The sequence below is a fragment of the Petaurus breviceps genome, unplaced genomic scaffold, assembly GCF_028583685.1.
Source record: "Petaurus breviceps papuanus isolate PSGF00001 unplaced genomic scaffold, PetGlider_PUasm1.0 90294, whole genome shotgun sequence".
Classification (NCBI taxonomy): domain Eukaryota; kingdom Metazoa; phylum Chordata; class Mammalia; order Diprotodontia; family Petauridae; genus Petaurus; species Petaurus breviceps.
The window spans coordinates 1,273,097-1,296,388 of NW_027187208.1; the positions used below are offsets into that span (position 1 = coordinate 1,273,097).

Genomic DNA, 23,292 nt, shown 5'->3' on the forward strand with positions numbered 1-23,292 from the left:
AGATGATTCTGTGGGCTGAAGGAGAAAGATTGCAAGGGGTACAAGTAGAAAGGATTGTGGGGGTGTCTGTGGGAGGGGAGGATCTTAGGCTCCTAGCTATTGTGGGGGGAAGGGGAAGGCCCCCTAGGCTCTCACGCGGCGCGGCTGTTCAGGTGATCCGTGTCTCCGACTCCAGCGTCTCTCCCTCTTAGTTACAGAGACGCTGGAGCCGGAGCGCGAGAGGAGCCTGAGCCCCAGAGGCTGAAACCCCAGGTGGCGCTACGAAGTCCTACCCACACCTGATTTGCCCTGAGGATCCGCACCGGGCCCTGCCCCTCCCTCACCGGTAGTCTGGGACTCTGCCTTACTGCCCCCTCCCACTCTGAGGCTCCGCCCTCCCCTGCCCCAGAGTTTAAGGGGGAAAAAAAACACAGAAAGCCCCGCCTACTGCCCAATCCCCGGTCCAGCTATGTTAGGACCGTCCCTTGCAGGCTCCACCTATTTACTCTCCGCCCTCAATCTGCCAGTCTCCTTCTGGAGGCTCCGCCTCTTTCAAGTTCTGGCTAGGAAGGCCCAACCCCCTCAGGTTCCACCCTTTTACTGCCTTACTCTAGGTTCCGCCCAGCATCTCTCAGGTCCCGCCCTCAGCCAGGCCCATCCCATTCCATTCCTTAGTCCTTAGGGCAGGCTGCACAGTCTTCTAGGCCTGCCTTTCTCCTTAACACCCAGGTCGAGGTGTAAACACGGAGGGCTGGGCCGGAAGCGGGCCTGAGGTGTCTCTTGTCAGGACTTAATTCCTTTCCCAAACAGATTCCATCCCTCCCTGCCTCCCAAGCACATCCCGCCCCCACCCCGCCCCCACACGCCGGCCGTTGCCAGGGGATGCCCGTCGTCTCCTAGGGCGCTCGCTTGAGCTCGCGGTCCGGCCAATGGGAAGGCGAGCTGCTCCTGATGATGTCAAGAGCGTGAGACGCCAGGCGGTACCTGAGCGAGGTGACGTCGGGGGGCGGCCTTCCTCCGCCCCGAGGGGCGGGGCGCGGGCGGAGGCGACCGGGCAGCTATGGCGGCGGCCTGAGAGCGCGGGCGGCTGTGGCGGCTGCTACGGAGTCCGCACGGGGTCAGCGGCAGCGCGAGAGTGGAGCGGTGAGGTCCGGCCCGTGGGACGGGGCGCCTGGTGACGACTTGGGAGGGGGAGGCCCCGTGAGGGGGCTTGAGTGTGTAAAGCACTCCCGGGGAGGGGGGCTGTGTGTTAGATTCCGAATGGGGGGGGGGGGTTGTCTGTGTAAGGCCCAGAGGGGAGGACTGCACACACACACACACACACACACACACACACACACACACACCTGCATCTTAGTGAGACATTTGTGAGGAGCACGTGACAGGTGGGGGACTATTTGGGGCCTGGGGACACATGACAGGTGGGGTGAACATGGGGGACATACATGGCAGGTGACAGTGATTTGGACAGGGCATATATAAGGAGGGACTGGACCTTGAGGACTGAGTGTTCACCACGTTGATGAAGGGTGACATGGAGGTGTTACGTAGAATATGAAGAAATGTGATCCTGGGTAGAAAAATGTGGACTAGATTCATGTCAGCTGGAAGGGGGTTTACTTTCTCATATTATGCAATCACCTTATGTGAGACTCTTACTCCAAGACCCTTAAAACCATTTAAATCACGGTGTCCTGTGAATCTGTGTAGTCTCTTTGTAACCCATACATCTTTTTTCTTTTTCTTGGCTCCAGACTGGGCTAAGACGAAGGTTTTTTTCTCACTCCTTAGGAAAATTGGGTAAAATAACAAAGCGACCCTCACAGCCCCAAATTTGTCATGTTAAATAGAGCATGTAAAGTTTATTCTAAGATATCTCTAATGTGGCTACAGAGGCCAGTACAACTTTGCAGCTAAATAAACCTCCTAGCTTCTGTCTAGGACTGGACTTCACATGTGGCCAGTTGCCATCCATCACTGGAGCAAACCTTGTTGGCCTTTCTCCAGGTTTACCTAGAACCCAACTCCTGGTTGGTTTGTTTTTTTTTCCCCTCAGAATTGTTCTCTTCACATCAGCCAGGCCCTTCACCTCCCCTGTCCTTTACTCCCTTCTCCCTTGCTTGAAGGAACTTTTGTTTATTTGGAGCCCTAAGTTATTAGTTGAGCTTATGGATGGGGTGGGGTGAGGTGGGCATTAAGACTCTAGGACATGTATCCTAGGATCAGTATTTGCCAGCAGTTTTCTTTCTTTCTTTCTTTCTTTCTTTTTTTTTTTTTAAAGCAATCAGGGTTAAGTAACTTGCTCAAGGTTACACGGCCAGTTATTTCTGGGTGTGGTGCTAAGTATCTGAGCCCGGATTTGATCTCCAGGACACTGGAGCTGGTGCTCTTACTTGCTGAGCCACCTGGCTGCCCCATCCAGCAGTTTTCCATATCACCTTGACTCCAACTAAATTGCTTTATTGCCTCACTTTTTGTATTTCCCCATTCTCTGGGAAAATGTCAGACATACAAGTATGTGATAGACATCAGTAAATAATAATTTCTTAGGGAATCCCCACCAGAAGTATAGGAAAGAAGCTTTTCTCCACTGAGGTAACATGGGGACATGGTATATTCAACATGGGTGAAAGTGAGTAAAGAAGAAAGCCTATTGAATGACCTGCTAGTGGTAGAGAGAGTACAGAATGATGATAATGTCCTGGGAAGGCAAGATCATGTTTCAGGTTCATGAGGCAACTCTGTGGGACTGAGTTAGGTAGTTGTATCAGATTTTTCTATATATTAGCCATTGATTGTGCTTGGTTAAATTTTTATTTCAGTTTTATAGAAATTCAAGAGCTAAGAGGGACCTTAGAGGATCTTTTTAAATTCACCCCTCATTTTGTAGATGAGGAAACAGAGACCAGAGAAGTGAGGTGGCTTACAATAAAGCTACTCTAGTAGCAAAATAGCAGAGGCTACATTCTAACCTGGGTACTCTCACTCCGAAATCAGTTAGTAAATGACATATGGAGAAGCCAGATATACTTATTTATATTCTAAATATAAGAAATGAATACAGTAGATTTTTATTAGTCTAGGGACATTCAGGGAAGTTTCCTTGGAGTAGGTACCTTGGAAGTGGCTGTTTGCTTACCTTTCTTTGTGTTGTAGAGAGGATTCCTGCTTTAGGCAGAGTTTAAATTAGTTTACCTCTGTAAGGTCTTTTGATTGGGAATCCATGACAAAAGTGAATTTTCAGCCAGGGCTTGAGGGATGTGGTAGACATGGATTGTCAGAGAGGAGGATCAGGAAGGAGTTTGTTGAGGGAGGAGATTGAGGGGGAAGAATGATGGGACCAAAGTAGATCCCAGACTTGGAGGAGTTCTCTCAGAGCCTTATAGATTGTGAAAGCTGGAATCTTAGTACAAAGAATGTTAGTGAATGGGGCAATAGGACTGCTCTTTTCAAGTATTTGAAGACCCTTCTTGTGGAAAAGAGACTAGATTTATTCTGTTTGACCCCCAAGGACAGAACTAGAAGCAGTGGGTAGACGTGGCAGAGAGAAAAATCTCAGCTCATTTGAGGAAAACCTTCCTCACAATTAGAACTGTCCAAAAGTGAAATGGACTGTCTAAGGGAGCATGTAGTCTAATTGGGGTAACTAAACACCTACACAAAGATAATTAACAATATTAGGTAATATATATCTATTAAATGAATGTGATATAGACTGTAGGGTTACAGTGGTTCAAAGATCAGTGAGAGTTGTGCTGGGCAGACACTGCTTCTGGGGTAAGATAGGAATTGAGCTGGGATTTAGAGAGGTTAAGAGGAAGAAGAAGGGTGCTGACAGCAGGGTGAATGAAGTGAACAGAGATGCTGAAGAAGAAAGGACCAAAGTATATTTGGGGTTCAATGAGACTAGACCAAAGGTCGTATGTATGTAAGGGTATAGTAGGAAATAAAATTGAATCCCTGGGATGTGGTCAGATTATGGAAGGCTTTGGATGCTTGGCTGTGGAGTTTGTACTTTACCCAGGAAAGAGTAGAACAAATAGGTTAAAAAAAGAATTGTAGAGTGAGATAGGTGAGAAGAAGCAGTGATCAGTTTCAGTTTTTAAATGGTAGAGGCAGATCTCACACAGACTTGAGATTTTGTTTTGTTTGTGTCCACCACTGTGACTGGATCATTGAAATGAATAGTCCCTTTCTAGCTACAGTTTGTTATATTCCAGACTGAACCCCTTCTTGAAGCAATATTACCTTTCTCCTCCTAGGCAGCTAATCTCAAAACCTCAGAATCCTCATTGACTCTTTCCCCTCATTCTCATCTAGTTTTTTGGCAAGTCCTAACTTATTAAAACAGTTACCTAAGTTAAATAAGATTAAGTTATGGGGACTAATGTCAGTTTTAGCATTTAGATTGAAAAATCACCTGCAGAAGTACAGGATAGGGGAGTCAGTCAATAAACATTAATAATCACATTATTATGTTCCGTGCACTGTACTGAGTAGTAGGGACACAAAGAAAGGTAAAAGATGGTTCCTGCCCTTTTTGGAAGGTGGGAATTTAGCTAGGATTTGAAAGAAGCCAGGGAAAGGGGCTAGAAGGTGGAGTGGAGGAGGGGGAGCATTCCATGAATGGGTGACGGCCAATGAAAATGCTTGGAGTCAGAAGGTATGATAGATAGCAGTACCTTGGGAAGTGGTGGGTTTTCTCTTAATTGAAATCTTAAGGTAAAGGGGAAGGGAAGAAGTATTTATTAAATACTTATTATGTGCCAGGTATTGTGATGATGGGTCTATAAATATTATTCAGTCTTCACGGTAGGGGCTATTATTATCCCTATTTTATAGTTGAGGAAATGGAGGCAGATGGGGTTAATTTTGCTTATCTAGGGTCAGACAGCTAGAGTCTGAGGTCAAATTTGAACTCAGGTCTTCATGACTCTATGCCTAGCACTGTATTCACTGTGCCACCTAGTTAGATGACTGTATGTTTGGGATGTTATAAGCAGGGTTCTTTACCAGGTTGGTCTTAAGATGGCTTTTGAAATCTCTTCCCATTGGTAGATTCTCTGACTCCTTAAATAATGTTAGGATCTCATATGTTCCCTGTTATGGGTGCTATAAAAGAGACTCCTTTTCAGGTTTGAATTGTAATAGATGATCTCTAAGGTCCTTCCAGCTTGGAAGGATGTGATATAATCTGACTTGAATGAGGAGTAATAGGTAATGGGGAGGAAGTATACATAACAAGGTAGGGACTAGGGTGTATGAATTGTGGATAGGGTGGGTGTTGCTGTATGTGAGGCATGATGTCTGCGAATTTCTTTATGTGAGGTTCTTTTAGAGCTAGGTTAATGGATTCCTGTCCTTGCTCTTCTCTGCAGAGGAGACTTCAGCTCATTTCTGCCATGGGGATTTTGTTTGGTGTTGTGGTGTGGGGGGAGTGTGTGTTAAGTTCATAGTCAATTGCTGGAAGATGAACTTCCCTGACAAATGCTCTGGGAGGTATGAAAGCTAGTTCTGCTTGAAGACCTTCCATCTAGGTGGGGTGAGGCCTACACCCAGAGCAAAGGTTGATGGCTGAGACTGGGCCACTCCCTCCTGCCCCAGTGCTAGGGGTAGAATTCAGTGCGCAGGTTGGCATCTTAGTTTCTCAGTGCCTGTGTGACTTTTGTTGGTACTTCCTAGCTGAGTGCCTGGTTTCAGGTCACTGGCCATCACCTTTTCTTCTGGCTTTTTGGACCCAGGGTCCTATGATACTGGACTCTTTTTTCTACCCCTAAGACCTTTCTCAGAGGGTATGTTTCTTCCTGATCCTTCTCTGGCATTGAACTAGTGTAGTACATGTGGGAGGGGGCACTGCTCTCTTGTGCTTGGACAATGGTCAGGGAGAGGAGAGAAGGTTAGAAATTTTGGGCCTTGATTTGCCTTGGCCCAGACACTGCCTCCTTCTTCCCAGCCTTACTCCCTGTAAATTAACTGAGGAGTATGATATCTAGTGAGCATTAAGACAGTGAGTTGTGAATATCCATAGGCTAGTTAGCTGGACTTAGACTACCCTAGATAAAGAGAACTTTGAAAGTTTTTCTCCAAAGTCTTCTCTGGGAAGAGCAGAAGAGGCTTGTTTACCAGATGGACTATGTAGAGCCTTCTCCTTGCTCCTGGTTGCTGTGGAGTTCCCTAGGGAGGAGGAATGGTGGTGGTGGTGATGGAGGCTTACAGTAGAGTCTGGCCTTGCCAGGATGGCAGGCACCTCCCTGAGTTCCTCTTGTCACTGATCCTGGCCTCTGCATGCCCCTCATTCCTTCTCATACTCATACTGTGTGATTCTGGAATATGTGGGCGACTGTTGTGTATCCCTGATGGTGACTTTGACAATGTGTGTGTGTGTGTCTGTTTATGTGTACTGCGTGTGCATGTGTATGCTCAGAAGCCCAGTGTCATGTTTACTTCCTTGATATGACTTCTCTTCAGCTTTTGGTGGGAGGTCTACCTTTTCCCGTTTCCTGTTAACTATCCTGAGCCTCTTCTGAATGTTATGTATTCCTGAAGAGAGAGTATGTGTTAGTGTGTGTCTGTTCTGTATATGTGTGTATTTATGTGGCAGGGTGAAAGCGTTGGCCTCCATTCAGGCAGCAGATAAAAAGAAAATCATCAGGACAAATAGTTTCTCTGTACCCAACAACACTGGAATGGGGAAGGAGGTAGATGTTGAGAGACTCAGTTCTCAGAAGATTTCAGGTATTGATGCCTACCCCTATACAATTTTGCTTAGGTGTCCTCCTTCAATTGGAATGCCAGATTCTCTCTAAACTTTGCCTCAAGTTCTTAACTCTATCTGGGCCTGTCTTGCACTTGGCTTAGCTTTTACCTCCATTTTATCCCTACAGTCTGATGTATGTCTCTGCCACCATGGAGGATTGTGAATCCCTCCAAACTGGATGAATCGAGTGGGAGCCACAAGTGGAGGGAGCCCTCAGTTGGCCAACCCCAGGAGTGTGGTCCCTGGGACCCCAGCCAGCCCACCGTTCTACCCCATGGAGAAGATGAGTTGGCTGAGCAAACTGGCCCCTCGGGGCCCTGGACACCGGGCTCCCCGAACTACCAGTCTACAAGCTCCTGTTACTGCTGATCCAGAGACTTGCCTCATGGTCTTCAAGAACCATTGGTCTCAGGTAGGACTCCACTTGCTCATCTGCCTCTGTGCAAAGTCCTTCTGGCCTACTCCTGCTCAGTGACCCTATTCCAGTCCTTACCTTTCTCAGTAAGCACCCTGTATCATTTTCCCCTAGTTTTCCTCCTTAAACCACTCCCTCTGCCTGTATTGTGCCCTTCCTTAGTGAGTCCCTCCCTAAATATGGGGTTAGGGAGCCAAAGAAGACATGAGTGTTTATCTGTGGTGGGGTGGGGAAAAAGGGAGGCTGGTTTTGGTTTCCAAGATTTTGCCTTGTTCCTACATAGGTGAAGAAGGTGTCATGAAGTAGCACTTGCAGGATGAGTTCCTGAGAAGGTCCTAGGAGCTGCACCTGTAGTTTTCCTATTGGCTCTTTTGTTTTGTAGGTAGTCAGGATCCTAGAACGGAGGGCCCCACAAGCTGCCCCTGGAGGGTCCGATGACCTCAGTGCTGTGCACAATCACATGTACCAGATGTTGACGCTTCTGGTGGAGGATCGTGCGACCCCTTCAGCTCCCATGGCCCCAGGTCCCCTTCTAGAGTTTGCCCTTCATGAGGACCTTCTAGCAAGGGTGCTGGCCTGGCAGCTGCAGTGGGATGGGCCTGGGGATGGGCTAGGGGCTGAGGAAAGGCGGGCTGAGCAGCTGAAGCTATTTGAGATGCTGGTGAGTGAGGCCCGGCAGCCATTACTGCATCACCGGCCTGTCCGAGAGGCCTTGCTGACCTTGCTGGAAGCTTGTGGTCCTCCCGCTAGTCCTGCACTGGATGCTGGCCTCGTGCTCTTGCTTAGCCAGCTGTGTGTGTGTGTGGCTCGGGAGCCTGCACTACTTGAGCTCTTCTTACAGCCTCCTCCTGAGCCAGGAGCCGCACCTCGCCTACTGCTCTTCTCTCGCCTCGTCCCTTTTGTGCACCGTGAAGGGACACTGGGTCAGCAAGCCCGGGATGCTCTGCTGCTACTCATGGCACTGTCGGCTGGCAGCCCCACCGTGGGCCAATACATCGCTGACCACTCCTACTTCTGCCCGGTCAGACCCCTCTTCCCCCATAGTGGGTGAGGGGAGGGGCTTAATATGTGATTGCCCAGCTCCAGGGGGGTGAGCCCTGGGGTCCTATTCTTAATTCTCTCTCCTTCATCTGCCACCTTAGACATCTCCCAGGGAGTTGACCACGTAGGTTAGGGAAGGCTTTGGTGAGCTATGAATCATCTAATAACCAGCTTGTCTCCCATTTGCTATACCCCAGGTGCTGGCTACAGGACTGAGTGCTCTGTACTCATCTTTACCCCGAAAGATAGAGGTTCGAGGGGATGACTGGCACTGCTTGAGGCGGGAAGACTGGCTGGGTGTGCCAGCTCTTGCACTCTTTATGAGCTCCCTGGAGTTCTGCAATGCTGTCATTCAGGTAAGGGGAGTTGAGAAGCAGCAGGGGGATAGGGAGCAGTGAGAAACTTGCCTGGAGTTCTGTATCTCAGTTATCCCAGTGGAAGGGGGTTTATTAGGGACTTTTGTGTGTGAATCTATACTTTAGGGTGGTAGGGAGGGATTGGAATGCTTCCTGGGAGCTCTTCAGAGTAGCATCATGCGTGTGTGTGTACGTGTGTGTGTGTGCATGTTGTGTCGTGTCCCTGGAGGTCTCTATAATCCCTTTACTTGTCAGTGTCCTGAGGGCCTGGTTGCCCCCTCCCTCACCATCAATCCCCTGCAGGTGGCTCACCCAATGGTTCAGAAGCAGCTGGTCGATTACATTCACAATGGGTTCCTGGTGCCCGTTATGGGCCCCGCCTTGCACAAGGTGTGGAGCAGGACAGGAGGTGGGGGGCATGATTGGGAGTGGGGTTGGGTATGTCTTTAAGTCTTATCCTGACTCCACTGGCCCTGGGGATGGTGGTGGTAGAAGATTATCCTCTTTCCTCCTCCCTACTCTCCTCCCTCCCCCAATACACACACTCTCCTCCCATCTTCCCCTAGTACTCACTCTGGGGAATAGTTGTCAACTTGGGATATGTGTGTGTAGGGGGGGTCCTGATTCCCATCCCCTCCCCCTCCCCCCACCACACCCCCAGAGCTCTGTGGAGGAGATGATTGCCAGCACAGCGTACCTGGAGCTATTCCTTCGCAGCGTATCCGAACCTGCCCTACTCCGAACCTTCCTGCGCTTCCTGCTGCTCCACCGGCATGATGCTCACACCATCCTTGACACCCTCGTCTCACGAATCAGCAGTAACTCACGGGTACAACTCCTGTCCTTGGTCATGGCTACTGCCCCTAGGTCAGGGTGCTTCTTGATTTCTGTCTGCTCCCATATCCTTACTGCTATCCTTTGACCCACCTTGCATCATCTCATCTCTGAACAAGGCTTCTATCCTCCTTGGGCCTTAGATCTTCCACTTTGGCTTTATGCCTGCACTGATTTTCCAAATGCCTTTGCTGGTTACTGTCCTCAGGAGATAATTATTCTCTCCACTTTTTTCCTCATCCTGATAAGATCCTATAGTCTCTAAGGTATCTGCTGGATCTTCTGTCCTCATTTGTCTTGTGCATGCTTAATAGCCACTTCTAATGGAAATGACTTAGATGAATTCAGATTTTCTTACCTTTTGTTATAAGCTGATAACTCATTTAGGCTCTGTCTGCTGTGTGGCTTTCTGGTCCAAGCGGTAGCCATCTGGCTTCTTTTAGTTTCCCTTGTTCATTAGCAAACACCTACTGAACATCTACTGTGTTAGCAGGCTTTGTGCAGGATATGAAATTGACTAAGTTACTGGTCCTGCTTTTATAGGGGTTATAACCTAAGAGGGGAGATAGGATTGCAAAGCAGTGATGCTAGGAAGGAGGGGGCTAACACTTAGAGCCAGACCCTGGGACTAATATTTTCCTTTCTCTAAGGAACCATACCATACAGCTGATGGGTATGAGGTTGAATGCTGCTTTTCTTGTTGCTAACAATCTATACTTGACCTCTGGGGTCCCAAGATACTGTCGTACTGTTTTTGCCTGGTTATGGACACCAGTCCTTCCTCCTAGGTCCCCTGAGATAGAGCTTAGACATTGGGGACAAGCATGCAACAGGCCTCCTGAGGAGGAAGCATCTCAAGAGCAGGCCTACTACCACTTTACTTCCTTCCTTGAAGCAGATGTGATGGTTTAAAAAAAATGATTGATTTATGTTAGCTGTGATGTTGTCAGTGTTGGATACTCCATTCATAAAAACAGATCACAGTTTTTCTTTACCTCAATAGACAGCTTTTACCAATTATGGCCAAAAATTTCATCATACTCTGGTCAGCCTGGTGATTAGCCTTTGTAAACTTTGTTGGGTTGGTTCTAGTATGAAAGAAGTAGGGCTCCCCACCAGGCCACTGTTATAATAACTCACATTCCATGGTCCTTTATCATTTATAAAATGCTTTCCTCATAATACACTGGAGAGGTAGGGAGTTCTGTCATCCCTTTTACAGATGAGTACCTGAGGTTAAACTTTCTCCTAGTCATATGGCCACTAGTAACTGATGCTGGTTTTAATAACAGTTGATATTTATATAGGATTGTAAGGTTCACAAAGAGCTTTTGCAACTTTTCCAGCTTTCATGTGAGCCTCACAACTCTGAAGTTTTGGTATTGAATTCCTCATAGATAAGGAAACTGAGGTTCAAAAAGGGTGATAACTTAGATGCTGCTAGAAAGTGGTAGAGGCAGGCCTTAACCTCCTGCTCTCAAAGTCCAGTGCTCTTCCTAGGCTGGTTTGCTTTAGAAGGTAGTCTTTCCAAGAGTGCCTTAGAATTCTCTCTCCAAGATTGTTACTTGACAATATGTGTTCTAAGTTTTTTTTTTCTGCTTAACTTTTTTCCCTTAAAGCTGGAAGGAATCACAGAGTTCTTTTAATCTGATTATCTCATTTTTACAAATAAGGAAACCTGGACCCAGGCTGGCCAAGTGGTTTGCCTTAGGTCCAGAAGTAGTAAGTGACCCCCAAAGCTGAGATTTGAACCAAGTCTTCTGACCCAAGAGCTAATGATCTTTCTAATGATCTTCACACTTTGGAAAGCCTCTAACCTCTACTGTTGAGCTAAGGGGAAAGACAATAGCTGGAGTTCAATTCTGGGCACCACATTTTAGGTAAGACATTGGAACTGGAGAGTTTCTAGAGGAAGGCAGGGAGGATGGTGAAGAACCTCAGTTTCCTGCCCTGTGAGGATTGGTAGAAGGAGTTGGAGATTGCCTGGAGAAGCAAAGATTTAGGGATGGCATGGTATCTTTCTTCATGTATGTTCCGGGTTCTCATGTAGAAGGGAGACTGGACTTCTCCTGCAAGAACAATGAGGTGAAGTTATAGAAGGAGGTTTCATTTGGAAAGTTTTGTCTTAGATCAAATAATTAAAAATTTCCTAAAGTGGAATGACCTGCCTTAAGAGGTCTTCAAGTGAAGGCTGGCTGCCTACTTGTTGGGTCTCTTGTAGGGGGGATTCCCATGCAGGGGCCTATTAGATTAGGTAACCTCAGAGGTCTCATGCAGCTCTGAGATTCTGTGTCCATACCTAGGCAGAGAGAATCTGGGGGAATTGAGGAACCCCAGAAACCAAAGAGAAATTGGCTGCTGCAGCTGCAGAGGCTCTCTTGCCTCCAGATTTTGGGAGAAGGGGTTCTTTGGTAGTAAAGAAAATATCAGGCAGTCCTGAGCCTTGTGCTCATCTGTAAAGGAACTATGTCTTCCTCCACCCTGGGTTAGTGCTTCTTAAGGACATCTGCACAGATACTTATACTTCATGGTACAGCCTTTCCATTCCTGCGTGTGCTGCCCTGCATCTCCTTCCTTTCCCCCTCCCCCCCATTGAAACTCTTAGGGCTTCCTAGTTTCTGCTCCTCAGCCTCCCTTTTCCTTGCTCCCTGCTTTGTACTTTTCCTGATTGATACCTCTAGAAAGGGGATTCTTAACCTGTGATCCATGACTCCCCCCCTCCCCCCACATACAAAGGGTCCATGGATAGATGTTGAGCAGTCCATAAACTTGGGAAGGAAACAAAATACATCTTAATTTTCAGTAACCTTGAATGTAAATTTAGCATTTCCTTCAATTATGAATTAAAAAGCACATGCATTATGGTGAGGAAGGGTCCACTGGCTTTACTGGATAGCCAAAAAAAACCATGACATAAAAGGCTAAGCAGTGGTGCTGGAGAGCAAGCAAGATGACTCAGAATCTCTCCTTGTCTGAAGCTCCTCCTACTTCCGAGGGCAAACCTTTCTGGTTACCTAATCTCTCCATAGACAGATATTCAGCTACATTGTCACTGAATAGTTTGACACACTTAGTTACAATGTTTAAGAATAGTCTTTGCAGATATTCAGGGACACAGTGCAACATTCTACAGACAAGTCATGTGCACAGCAGTGTGTTAGGCACTGTGCTTCTTTACCATTTAGATAAGGGTCAAGATCTATATCTGGAAGAAAGCTTAGAGGTCATCTAGCCCAACTCTCTCAGAGATGAGGAAGCTGAGACCTAGAGAGGTTAATGATTTGCTCATGGTCACCCTGGCAGGAAATGGCAAAGCTGGGATTTGAACTTAGGCCCTACAACTAAATCTAAGCTTCCCATTCTTTCTGCTGTGCTCTATTGCCTCCCTCCTACTGAAAGCATGTGGTCTAGTAGGGGCCAGAGACTCTACTAGATAGCTAGAATATCCAGTGGGGTATTTTTTTCCTAACTAGAATATCCAGCTAGAATATCTGAGAGGGAAGGTCATTGCCAATTTGGGGTGAAGGAGGGCTTTGTGAAGGAGGGGGCATTTGAATGGATTTTAAAGAATTGATCAGAACTCACCAGAATAAGGGGAGGGAAGAGAGGAGATTGCAGGCAAAGGGAACAGTTGAACAAAGGCACTTATAGGATGCTGGAGAGTGGTCCATTTTATACTGGAATTCAGCATTCAGTGTGAAGGGGACTGTGAATGGGAAGAGATCAGAAAGGTGGTAGGGGGTACAAAATTGTGAAGAGCCTTGAATGCCAGCAAGTCATTTCAACTTTGCTCAGTAGGCAATAGGGAGCCATTAATAATTTTTGAGGAAAGGACTGAACAGATAAATTATTCTGGCAGTTTGTGAAAGATATATTGGTGTAGGAAGACCTATTAAGATGCTATTCTAGTAGTCCTGAGATGAATGATAACGAAGACCTGTATTGGGGTTGAGAATGGAACTAGAGAGAATTTTTTGCAGACATCCAATTTGTTACTTCACAGCTAATGAGACAAAAATTCAAACTAATAAGCAGATCACCTCTTAGAAGGAAAGAATGGTTCTTTCATCGGTGGTCCTGTGGTTCTTCCTGTCTTTCTTACCTACATCTGTGTGGGCTGTCTCCTTGTGCCTTGCTAAGTATGAGACTCCATGCAAATTATCCCTTGAAAGATTACTAGACTATTGTAGTCAGACCACCTGGGTTCAAATCTTGGCTCCAGAATTTGCAAGCTGTGTGACCCTGGGTAGTTACTTAACTTCATCTGTAAGACAAGGATGGCAATACTTACCACTGTCATGGGGCTGTTGTGGGGAAAGCGTTTGTAAATCCTAAGTGCTATAGAAATGTGAGTTGTTATTTTTAGCTGATGGGAAGGAGTGTTGTAGGTGATTATGCCTTTCCCCATTTCAACATGGTTTGTGCCTGAAAGGTGGTAGTTAGCAGGGAATGAGAACTTTATGCAGATGACCTCTTCCTCCTAGCTCTCTGCTGTTGCCCTGAGCCTGGGGACTGGTGGGAGGTGGGGTCCTTAGGTAAGTGACTCCTTCCTTCCTCTTCAGCTCTGCATGGTCTCCCTGAGCCTCTTCAGGACTCTCCTGAACCTCAACTGTGAGGATGTGGTGCTGCAGCTGGTGCTTAGGTACTGTCAGTGGGAGCATAGCTGACCTGCTTGGGAGTGCCCTGTACACCCCCAGGAAGGCTTGGTGAAGGGAGGGCACTGTTTGGGAGACCTCAGTAGGCTCAGCTGTGCATTTTCCCTAGCTAGGTGTGAGAGGGTTATGAGAGAGGGTTCCGACATAGCCCTCTTCCTGACATTGGCTACCTACTCCCCACTGCTTCTCCCCCAGTCCATGGTTCCCTCTCTGCCTTCCCTGATTCCCATATTTTTTTATTATCTGGGCCCTAATCCCACAAACTTCCCAAGCCTTAGTTTCTGTGTCTCCAGACTTCTTATCCCTCAAGTATCTGACCCCAAGCTGCTGCTCCTCCCTTTCCCTCAGGTATCTGGTCCCATGTAACCATGTCATGTTGAGCCAGAAGCGAGCTGTACGTGACCTGGACCTGTATGGGCGGGCAGCTGACAAGTTCCTGTCCTTGATCCCTCGATGCTGCCGGCATCGAGCCCCAAGTCCACCCCACCTGGAACAGACTTCCTGGGCTCGAGGTGGGAATAGCCACTGTCATATAGGGGCTGGCTTCCTGGGAGGGAGCTTGTCATGGAGTATCTCTAATTCCACATAGAATGTCTAGGGGAGAAAGGATTTGGGCCAACCCCTGCCTCTGAATAGAGCTCTCCCTAGCTCCTGATTCCATTTTAGCTCCATGTTCCTCCTATCCCCTCCCAGCCCCCTCCTTGTTATTTTTGGCCTGTACCACTCCATCAGCTTCTCCATCCTTTTTTCTGTTTGGAACCCAGGGAATGGAGGGGTGGGGCTGGAATGAGAATTTGAAAGGTGAAGGGTGGTGGAAGAAGATTCCCTTAGCCTGATCTGTTCTGACCATCTGTCTTTTTATCTTCTGTGTTCTCTCATCCTAACTCTCCCTTCTCTGCCTCTCCCTGACCTCTCTCATGACCAGCTTCCCCCCTTCCACAGTGATTCCTGTGATGACCCTTATTTTCCTCATTTGTGTCCATAGGCCCTGGCAGCCCCAATTTAGATTCCTCATCAGTGGTGACAGTAACCCGGCCCTCCACACCATCTCGCCTTGCTCTTTTCCTTCGGCAGCAGAGCCTGGGTGGCACTGAGCCCCCTAGCCCCGCTCCTCGCTCTCCTAGCCTGGCCCCATCACCGGCCTCCAGTCCTGGCCACCGGCCTGGCCCTGTGGAGGAGCCAGGCGAGCTGGAAGACAACTACCTAGAATATCTTCGGGAGGCTCGGCACTGCGTGGACCATTGTGTTCATGCCTGCCGTTCCTGGTCTGCCCCCTATGATGGGGAGCAACCCCCTGCTGACCCTAGCCCTGTGGACCCTGGCTCTGGCCCCATTGGCCCTCGGACTAAGAAACGGAGCCTACAGCCAGAGGAAGAGGATGGGGAGGATGGGGGCGAGGGGGAGGAAGAAGAGTTAGGAGGTGGGGGCCATGGAGGGGCACGGATGTTGTCTTTGGGGGAGGGAGATGGCTCTGGCCTGCTGACTTCCCTCCAGGTCAATGGTGCACTAGGGCCTTGGCCTGAGGGGGTCAAGAAAGTGCGTCGGGGGCCAGGTGAGGGAGTAGGGGAACAGAAGGGGGGGATGGGAGGGTTGGTTGGGCTGGAGGGCTTTGGGAGGGAACTAAAAGAGTTGGAGGTGGCACTGAGTAATGGGGGTGCTGGGACAGATTCCCGGCATGAATCCCCATTGCTTCCTGAAGAGGAGGAGGCAGCCTACGAGAGCTTCAGCTGCCCGCCTGAGCCCCTTGGCCCCCTCCTCAGCAGCCCCCTTCGGATTCCCAGTCAGCTGCCCAGCCAACCCTTCACAGGTGAGTCCTTCATGTTTTGTGTGCCTTTCTTTGTACAGTGTCCCATGTGTGTTCTTACTGCTGTTGCCCATCTCTCCTATTTTCATCCTGTATTGAGGGGTTCCCTGGCCTCTGTGCATCTTAGCTTATATTCATACTGTGTTGGATGAGGCTTCTAGGCCCATGTCTCGTCTATGTCCAGACCATAGTAATCATAAGACCTCACATTTATCTAGAAATTTAAGGTTTACCAAGGACTTTATATACATTGTCTCATTTGTTTCTCAGAACAACCCAAGAAAGTAATTGTTACTCTCAGCCTCACTTTATTAATGGTGGAACTGAGACTAAGAAGTTAAGGGATTTGTTGCCTGGGGTCACACAGACAGTAAGGATTGAAGGAGGGGTTCAAACCAAGTTTTCCCTGACTCCTAGTCCATAGCTGTATTAATTCTGACATTATCATGTGTCCCTTGGCTCATGTTATTTCTGTGTGTGTCATTTCATGTATATTTGCTCTCCCTAATTTCTCATGCTTTCTTTATGCTTTCCTGAGTAAGTCTTGGCCCACGTTTTGCATTCATGCCATGCCATATCATGTCATGTGTGTTTCAAGGTCCACTCTCTGGTCATGAGTTTCCCCTTTGCAAATGGTCTGTTCTGGCCTTATGTGAACTATACCCACGTTCTCCTGTATCTGACCTCCTCCCAGAATTTATGTCTTTAGTCCTAGTGAATCTATGGTCTTCTGTGTGGTTTCAAATTTACCAGTGGTTTTTTGCTGGACTGTGATCTTGTTCTATTTAGAAGGCGTGTAGATGCCATTTCATTTACATAAAGCTTATCTATGTCCCATTACCTACAGGAATCATGTGCCCTGTCGTGTGTGGGAGACCTGTGTGTGTGCTCTGGTATACATGTGGGATGCATGTGTGTGATGTGTCCTAGATTGGAGCTGAAGCCCCATATCCCTGTTGCTGAAGCAGTCCCTCTGTCCTTCAGCTTCAGAATTTAATTCTTTTCTCTAGGACTTTCAAAGCAAAAGGTCTGCCACCCTGCCCTTCTGATTAGCTGCCATCTTCAGGAAGTTCCACCAGGGGGCACCCCAGTGCATGCCTCCACAGTCATCAACAAATTAGTCACTCCTTCCCCCCAAATCTGAGCTTTTCTTAGTGTTTCCTGCTACTGAACTGAAGAACATGGGGAAAACAAGAAGAAATATATCCTGGAAAAGGCTACCTTAGTTAGTGTAGAGTTGGAGATTGACCTGTTGTCAGTTCTGGGTATAAAGAGGAGAGGCCTGTCTGATCCTTTTCCGGTTTCTTTCTCCTCTCCTTTCTTTACTCTCCTGCTTTAGTTATAATTCTGGTTTTCACTGTATTCAGAATTGTTTTCCTCATTGTTTGAATATTGGTTGTTCTTGGCTTCTTAGTTCTGGACAGAGGTGGCTCAAACCAGCATCTCCTTACCTCTTCATTGTCTTATGTGAGTCAGGCATTTATTTTCTTTTGGCTTTAGGACTGCTTATTTATTTTGCAGCCTACACTGCACCTTCTTGGGAGTCCTCAGGAGAAAGAACAAAGGTACTTTTCTGTCCATGACCTTGAACATTCTTCTCTTGGCTTTAGTCTGCCCTGATCTTACTTTGTAGTCATCTCCTTCAGCTGCAAATTTTTCTAATTCTTGGCCACAGGAAATGCTATTCTTTTTTGACATCTCCTTGGCCTGAGTCTAGATCTTGTAATTTCCTTAGCACATCCTGTTTCTTCTGTCCTGATTGGTCTGGTGCAATCACACTTAGACCAATCTCACTACTAGTTCCTTGTCTAGTGTAACAAGTGTTGGCATCTTGATCCAGTTACCTGGGTGACCATGTTGCCTAGAGGGTAGTAGCATCCTGTATTCTTTGACTTCTCTTTGCTACCCCCTTCATTTTACAAATAAGGAAACTTACTTGATGCTTAGTGAGACCCAGTGCTTAATCCCACAGAGTTAATAAGTGGCAGAATCAGAACTTGAATCTGGGTTTCTTGAGTCTGTATATTATATTACTACTTTCTTTCCTAAAGCAAGTAATTACTTTTCTACTTTCTCTTCTGAAACAAAAGCTCTCTTTATTTGGTTGACTACCTTCACTTTCCTTTGTTAACTCTTTTTGTTTTCTATTCTATGCCCTGATTAACACCTTGAGCTGAATTGAGGACTTAACTGGGCCCTTCTGGGTCTTCTGACTTTTCTCTATTGGGAAAGCTGATTAACAGCATCTGAAGCTGAATAATGATTCCCACTGTGAAGATTTAGCCAAGTCAGGAAGAGGACTGGCTGGCCAGGTTCTATCCCACTTTATCTACTGCCTCACTCAACCTTTATAAGGTAGCTCCCCATAGATGCTTGGGTGGAGGCCCCTTCCCCTCTCCTTCTGCCACCTGATTGCTTAGGCTACTAGAATTTTCCAGTTCCTTTAGATTTGCCTCATCTTGGCCTGGATGCCTGCTTTTCTCCCAGAGTTAGAGGTAAGGTTTCTCAAAATTATTTTATTAGTACTTCAGGGAAGAAAGTAGAATGCAGTAGATTCCTAGAACTCAGAAATGCTGAGTTAAAGAGCCTTAGACTCTTACCCCAAGCTGTGCTCAGTGTAGTTATAGAGCCTGCTACAGTTTCTTGTGGTTAATGTCCTTGATTGGTGCAGTGGAAAAAAGATTGAGTTGGGAGTCAGAAGACCTGGATATGTGTCCAGTTCAGCCACTTATTTCTTGTGCGATCTTGGGGAAATCATTTGGCCTCTCTTGGCACAATTTCCTCATCTATAAAAAGGTATTGGACTAGATGACCTCTAAGATCCAACTCTAATTCTCTGATTACCCATTTCACAGAATCACTTGGAAAGGAGCATTCAATTTAGAGTTTGTAGAGACCTTACTGATAAATCGTCAGTTAGTCAATCAACAAGTATTATGTGCTTATTGTTTGCCAGACACTGTTAGGCATTGAGGATACAAATAAAATGACTGAAGCAATCCCTGTTCTCACGAAGCTTATGGTGCAGTCCAACTACCTCTTTTTTTTATAGAAAGCATAACTTAAGACTGAATATTTAAGCTCTTTGGCCAAAATCACCCATGTGCTAAAGTAGCAAAGTTCGGATTCTCACCTTGGTTCTTAAGACTACAAAGAGAGTGCCCTTTCTACCATGCTGCCAACTTACATATTCCTGTACAGGAATCTTCTCATTAGCATCCCTGACAAGTAGTGTCTGGCCAAAAGGGGTGGGGGGAGAGAGAGAGAGAGGGAGGGAGGGGGAGAGAGAGAGAGAGAGAGAGAGAGAGAGACAGAGAGAGAGAGAGAGAGAGACAGAGAGACAGAGAGACAGAGAGAGAGAGAGAGACAGAGAGAGAGACAGAGAGAGAGACACAGAGAGAGAGAGACAGAGAGACAGAGAGAGAGAGACAGAGACAGAGAGACAGAGACAGAGACAGAGAGACAGACAGAGACAGAGAGTGAGAGAGAGTGTGTGTGTTGTGTGTGTGTGTGTGTATATGTATGTGTGTGTAGCCAGTTCTAATTGTTTGGGAGTTTTTCTTTATATTGAGTGGAAATCTGCCTCTACAACTTCTAACTTCTTTTTCCACATGACATTGCTTAATGTATACTTAAAGACAACTTTCACATTCTGCTAATAGTAGAGTTATTCTGCTCCCCTGTATTATACTGTAAACCAATCATTCCCCTCAGTAATACTTAGTTTTAGTAAACTTACACAGCAGAGGATATAAGATATTATTAAAGGAAAGGAGAGGTATGGAAAATTTGAGTTCTCTGAAGCTTATTGTGTCCTCTGTCTCATATGTTAGAAATATGAGCCATATCATTTTAAGAGGTGTGTGCAAGCCTTGTGTACCATGTTCCCAGGCCCCTTCATGGCCGTGCTCTTTGCCAAACTGGAGAACATGCTGCAGAACTCACTTTATGTCAACTTCTTGCTGACGGGGCTGGTGGCTCAATTGGCCTGTTATCCCCAGCCCTTGCTTCGTTCCTTCCTGCTCAACACTAACATGGTCTTCCAGCCCAGTGTCAAGTCCCTACTTCAGGTAAGAGAGGAGAGTCATTCTTCTTAGGCATGGTGGGAGACTCAAGAGTCAGGAGACCCACATTCAAGTCTTGGCTCTACCATTTAGCTGATTATGTGCTGTTGAGCACTTAATTTTGCTGAGCATTGTTTCCTCATTAGTGTTCATGAGAGAGAGAAATACTGGGTAGTGAAATGAGGTTGTTTAGGAGAGGGATGTTTGCATACAGTAGATGAATATTCATGTGTATTGTGTCAAGAGAGGAAAAATGGGGGTAAGGGTTTGGGTCTGGGGTCATCCAAAGAACCCAGAGTTAGGGGCATGGAGCAGTAATTGAGGAATTTGATGAGTCTGGCCTTTGGGGTCTGGGAACAGGCTGGCATGTGCAAAAGCTATCATTAAGTTCTGCTACACAGGTGCTGGGCTCAGTGAAGAACAAGATTGAGAACTTTGCAGCCTCCCAGGAGGATTTTCCAGCATTACTCTCCAAAGCCAAGAAGTACCTCATTGCCCGGGGCAAGCTGGACTGGGCTGAGGGTCCTGGGACTGGATCTGTCCCACGACGCCCAGATATCCTTGGTGAGGTCCTTTCCCCTCAATCTTTTTGAATTCCTTAGTAAGACCTCTGACTCAATCTCTCTGACTCCTTCTGGGAATCTTTTCACTCCCCACCCCCACCTTTCCCTTGATGAAATCCAAGCTATTCTGACAGCTGGGTAACCCTCCACTCCTTCTGGTTTCCTTATTGTCCTCAAAGACCCAGTACATATCTCATAAGGTGTTACACCCCAGGCCCTATGCTTATGGAATTCTTAATTCCTCTGAGCCTGCCATTTGATTTGCTGTTCCTCTAATACTTCTGAGTCTGTCAGTGAAGTCCTACCTAGAATCTCCAATCCCAGTGACCCCCTGGGTTAGTCCTTCATCTTCCCAGCATCTCTAACTCCTTTGGTGAGGTCTTGAGCTCCTAGTCCCTCCAGTCCTCATATTGAGGATTACAACTTCTAAATGATAATAAGAATGAAAATAATTAACATTTATATAGCACCTACTATGTACCAGGCATAATGCTAAGTGCTTTACAATGATCTCATCTGATCCTTGACTCTGGGATATAGATGTTATTATCCCCCTTTTTACAGATGAGGAGACTGAAGCAACAGAGGTTAAGTGAGCCCAGAGTCACATCAATATTTGCTAAGGACTGCTGAGTGTGAAGCTCTGTGCTGTGCTCTCAGGATACATGGAACTAATAGTCATGTAGACAAAAATACCACCAGGCAGTGTCTGATCACTGTGTAGTACTTGCTACAGACAGTTTGAGCTATTTCAGTTTAGAGGAGGGAGAAGTCTCTTCTGGCTCTGGTGGACAGAGAAGGCTTTAGGGAGTAGATGAGCTGGGCCTTGAAGGATGGGATAGGATTTGGAGACTTGGAAAGGTAGGGCATTCTAGGAAGGAAAAACAACTTCAGCAGAGGTTTGGAGTTAGAAAGATAGGGAACTTTCAGGAGACAGGAGAGAGGAGACCAATTGGATGGAAATGGAGAATTTGGGAAAGTGGAAATGAGGCTGGAAAGTTTTGGAGTAAAGAATTTCTATAAAAGAGTAGTAGGTGGCCAGGGATAATTGGGGTGTGTATGGATAGGTGAACCTATATCCTATAGTTTATGGAGAGCCATTGAAGATTTTTGAGAAGCAGACTAGTGATGGAAATGCTCAAGCTGTGTTTGGGAAAGACTAACTCTGCTGGCCATGTGTACAGGCTGTTCTGGAGTGGGAGAGATAGGAAATAGGCAGATGAACTGAGAGGCTTCAGGCATAGTTCAAGGGTGAGAAAATGAGGGCTTGAGTTACAGAAGTGAGAGGGAGGCATAAAGATTTAGAACTGGAAGGGACTATTAGAAGTGATCTAGTCCACCTCTCCCTTTTTTTAATAGATGAGGAAATGAGACCAAAGAGGTTAAGTGATTTGGTCATGGATACATAGGTTGTGGCAGAGCCAGAATTTGAACCCAAGACCTCTGACTCCAAACCAAGTACTCTGCACGGCACCATGCTAGAGGGAGATGGACAGAAGTGGTAGGACTCAACAGCCCTGGAATTCAAAGATGTCTTTGAGGCTTTAAGAGTGACTGGTATATGGTGATTTTTTGAGGGAGCAGTGTCCTGGAGGAGGTGATAAGAGATCGTGGAGGGCACAGGTGGACAGGTGAGCCTTGGCAAAGTAGAAGAGTTTGGAAGGAAGGATGAGAATTTGGGGTAGGAAATAGGTAGGAAGGAAATAGATAACAAAAGATGAAGAGAAACATTAAGGGATCTCGTGTTAGTGGCCCACTTATTGATTAGAGAAAGTAGATGGCAAGTTTGATTAGGGGGCAGGAATGGACATTGGCTTAGCAGAAATGCCTACAGAAATATTGAGTGCTTATTGTGGGACGGTACACTGGAGGGTTAATGGAGAGCAAAGAGCTGTCTGCCTCCTTCTCCATCTGTTGGCCTTGAGGATAACAGTACTTGTGAAAGATTGGGTTGAAGAAAGGGAGGTGGAAGTTAGTTTGCTGGAATTGTGGTAATAGAGAAAGGTGAAAAGTGTCCCAGGAAAGCACTTTACCTCCACCTATGTTCCTTATACTCCCATTCCCCCTCCAGTCCTGGGTATAATCTTAGGGAATAGATGGAACCCAGCTTCTGGATGTGTGCTAAGTCTGGCTTTCCCTGAGAGTGTATGTGTGGGACTCTGACCTCCAGCTCAGCCTTGGCCCTCCCATAATCCCCTCTCTCATTTCTCCTTCCTAGTGAAGGCCCGGAAGCCATCCTTGGGAGAGCTGCTCCTTCGTCACGCACACAGTCCAACACGATCCCGGCAGGCAGCCCAAGTAGTCCCACAACTGGGCCGTGAAGGCTCCGGCCCAGCCCTGGGCCTTGGTGGGAGTTTGGGTTCCCATTCAGCTCTGGGGACCTCACCCTTACCCCTCCGGAATAGCCCTGCTGAGCGTCAGGGTGAGGCTTTGCGCATCAAGAATGCTGTCTATTGTGCAGTGGTCTTCCCTGAGTTCCTCAAGGAGTTGGCGGCCATTTCCCAGGCCCATGCAGTCACCTCACCCTTTCTGCTGGAGGCCTTTGAAGAAGGGCCCAGGACCCCTGCCAGGCCCAGCCCTGAACCATAGTCCTTTTTTCTCCATCCCCCTTGCCCATTGGACAATCAGGAGCCCAGGGAGGGGGGCTGGATATGAGGGGGGCTCCGTTTTTAGATGCCAAGGAGGCAGAAAGATAACTTTTTAATTTATTTGAGATGAATGTTTTATGGAGAACTTGTTGCAATATGTATAAAAGGGAAACGTCTAAGCACTTCTGATGTCTCCTTTGTGCTTACCAAGGCTTGTGAATGGGTGGGTGGGGTTG

General features: G+C 47.0%; 1 protein-coding gene across 3 annotated transcripts; it reads left to right on the forward strand.

Annotated features, from left to right (window-relative positions):
• Nucleotides 1-988: 988 nt before the first annotated feature.
• On the forward strand, nucleotides 989-23,235 carry FHIP1B (FHF complex subunit HOOK interacting protein 1B). Of its 3 annotated transcripts, none has more exons than XM_069107873.1 (12): nucleotides 989-1,122; nucleotides 6,864-7,148; nucleotides 7,534-8,172; nucleotides 8,390-8,548; nucleotides 8,852-8,938; nucleotides 9,210-9,377; nucleotides 13,945-14,024; nucleotides 14,386-14,549; nucleotides 15,023-15,844; nucleotides 19,733-19,911; nucleotides 20,307-20,469; nucleotides 22,687-23,235. In XM_069107873.1, exons 2-12 carry the CDS (start codon nucleotides 6,915-6,917, stop codon nucleotides 23,055-23,057), a joined length of 3,066 nt encoding a protein of 1,021 aa, XP_068963974.1. In that variant the 5' UTR covers nucleotides 989-1,122; nucleotides 6,864-6,914; the 3' UTR covers nucleotides 23,058-23,235. The 3 variants fall into 3 exon arrangements, with proteins under 3 accessions (XP_068963974.1, XP_068963977.1, XP_068963975.1); XM_069107874.1 differs by having other exon boundaries at nucleotides 1,010-1,127; XM_069107876.1 differs by lacking the exons at nucleotides 8,852-8,938; nucleotides 9,210-9,377.
• Nucleotides 23,236-23,292: the final 57 nt, after the last annotated feature.

What these genes read in the sequence shown, in the direction of transcription:
- FHIP1B (XM_069107873.1), top strand. Translation starts at nt 6,915, where the DNA reads ATGAATCGAGTGGGAGCCACAAGTGGAGGGAGCCCTCAGTTGGCCAAC. An exon ending in GTGCTGCAGCTGGTGCTTAG is followed by an intron (nt 14,025 to 14,385) that starts GTACTGTCAGTG and finishes CCTTTCCCTCAG; the next exon opens with GTATCTGGTCCCATGTAACC. An exon ending in ACGACGCCCAGATATCCTTG is followed by an intron (nt 20,470 to 22,686) that starts GTGAGGTCCTTT and finishes TCTCCTTCCTAG; the next exon opens with TGAAGGCCCGGAAGCCATCC.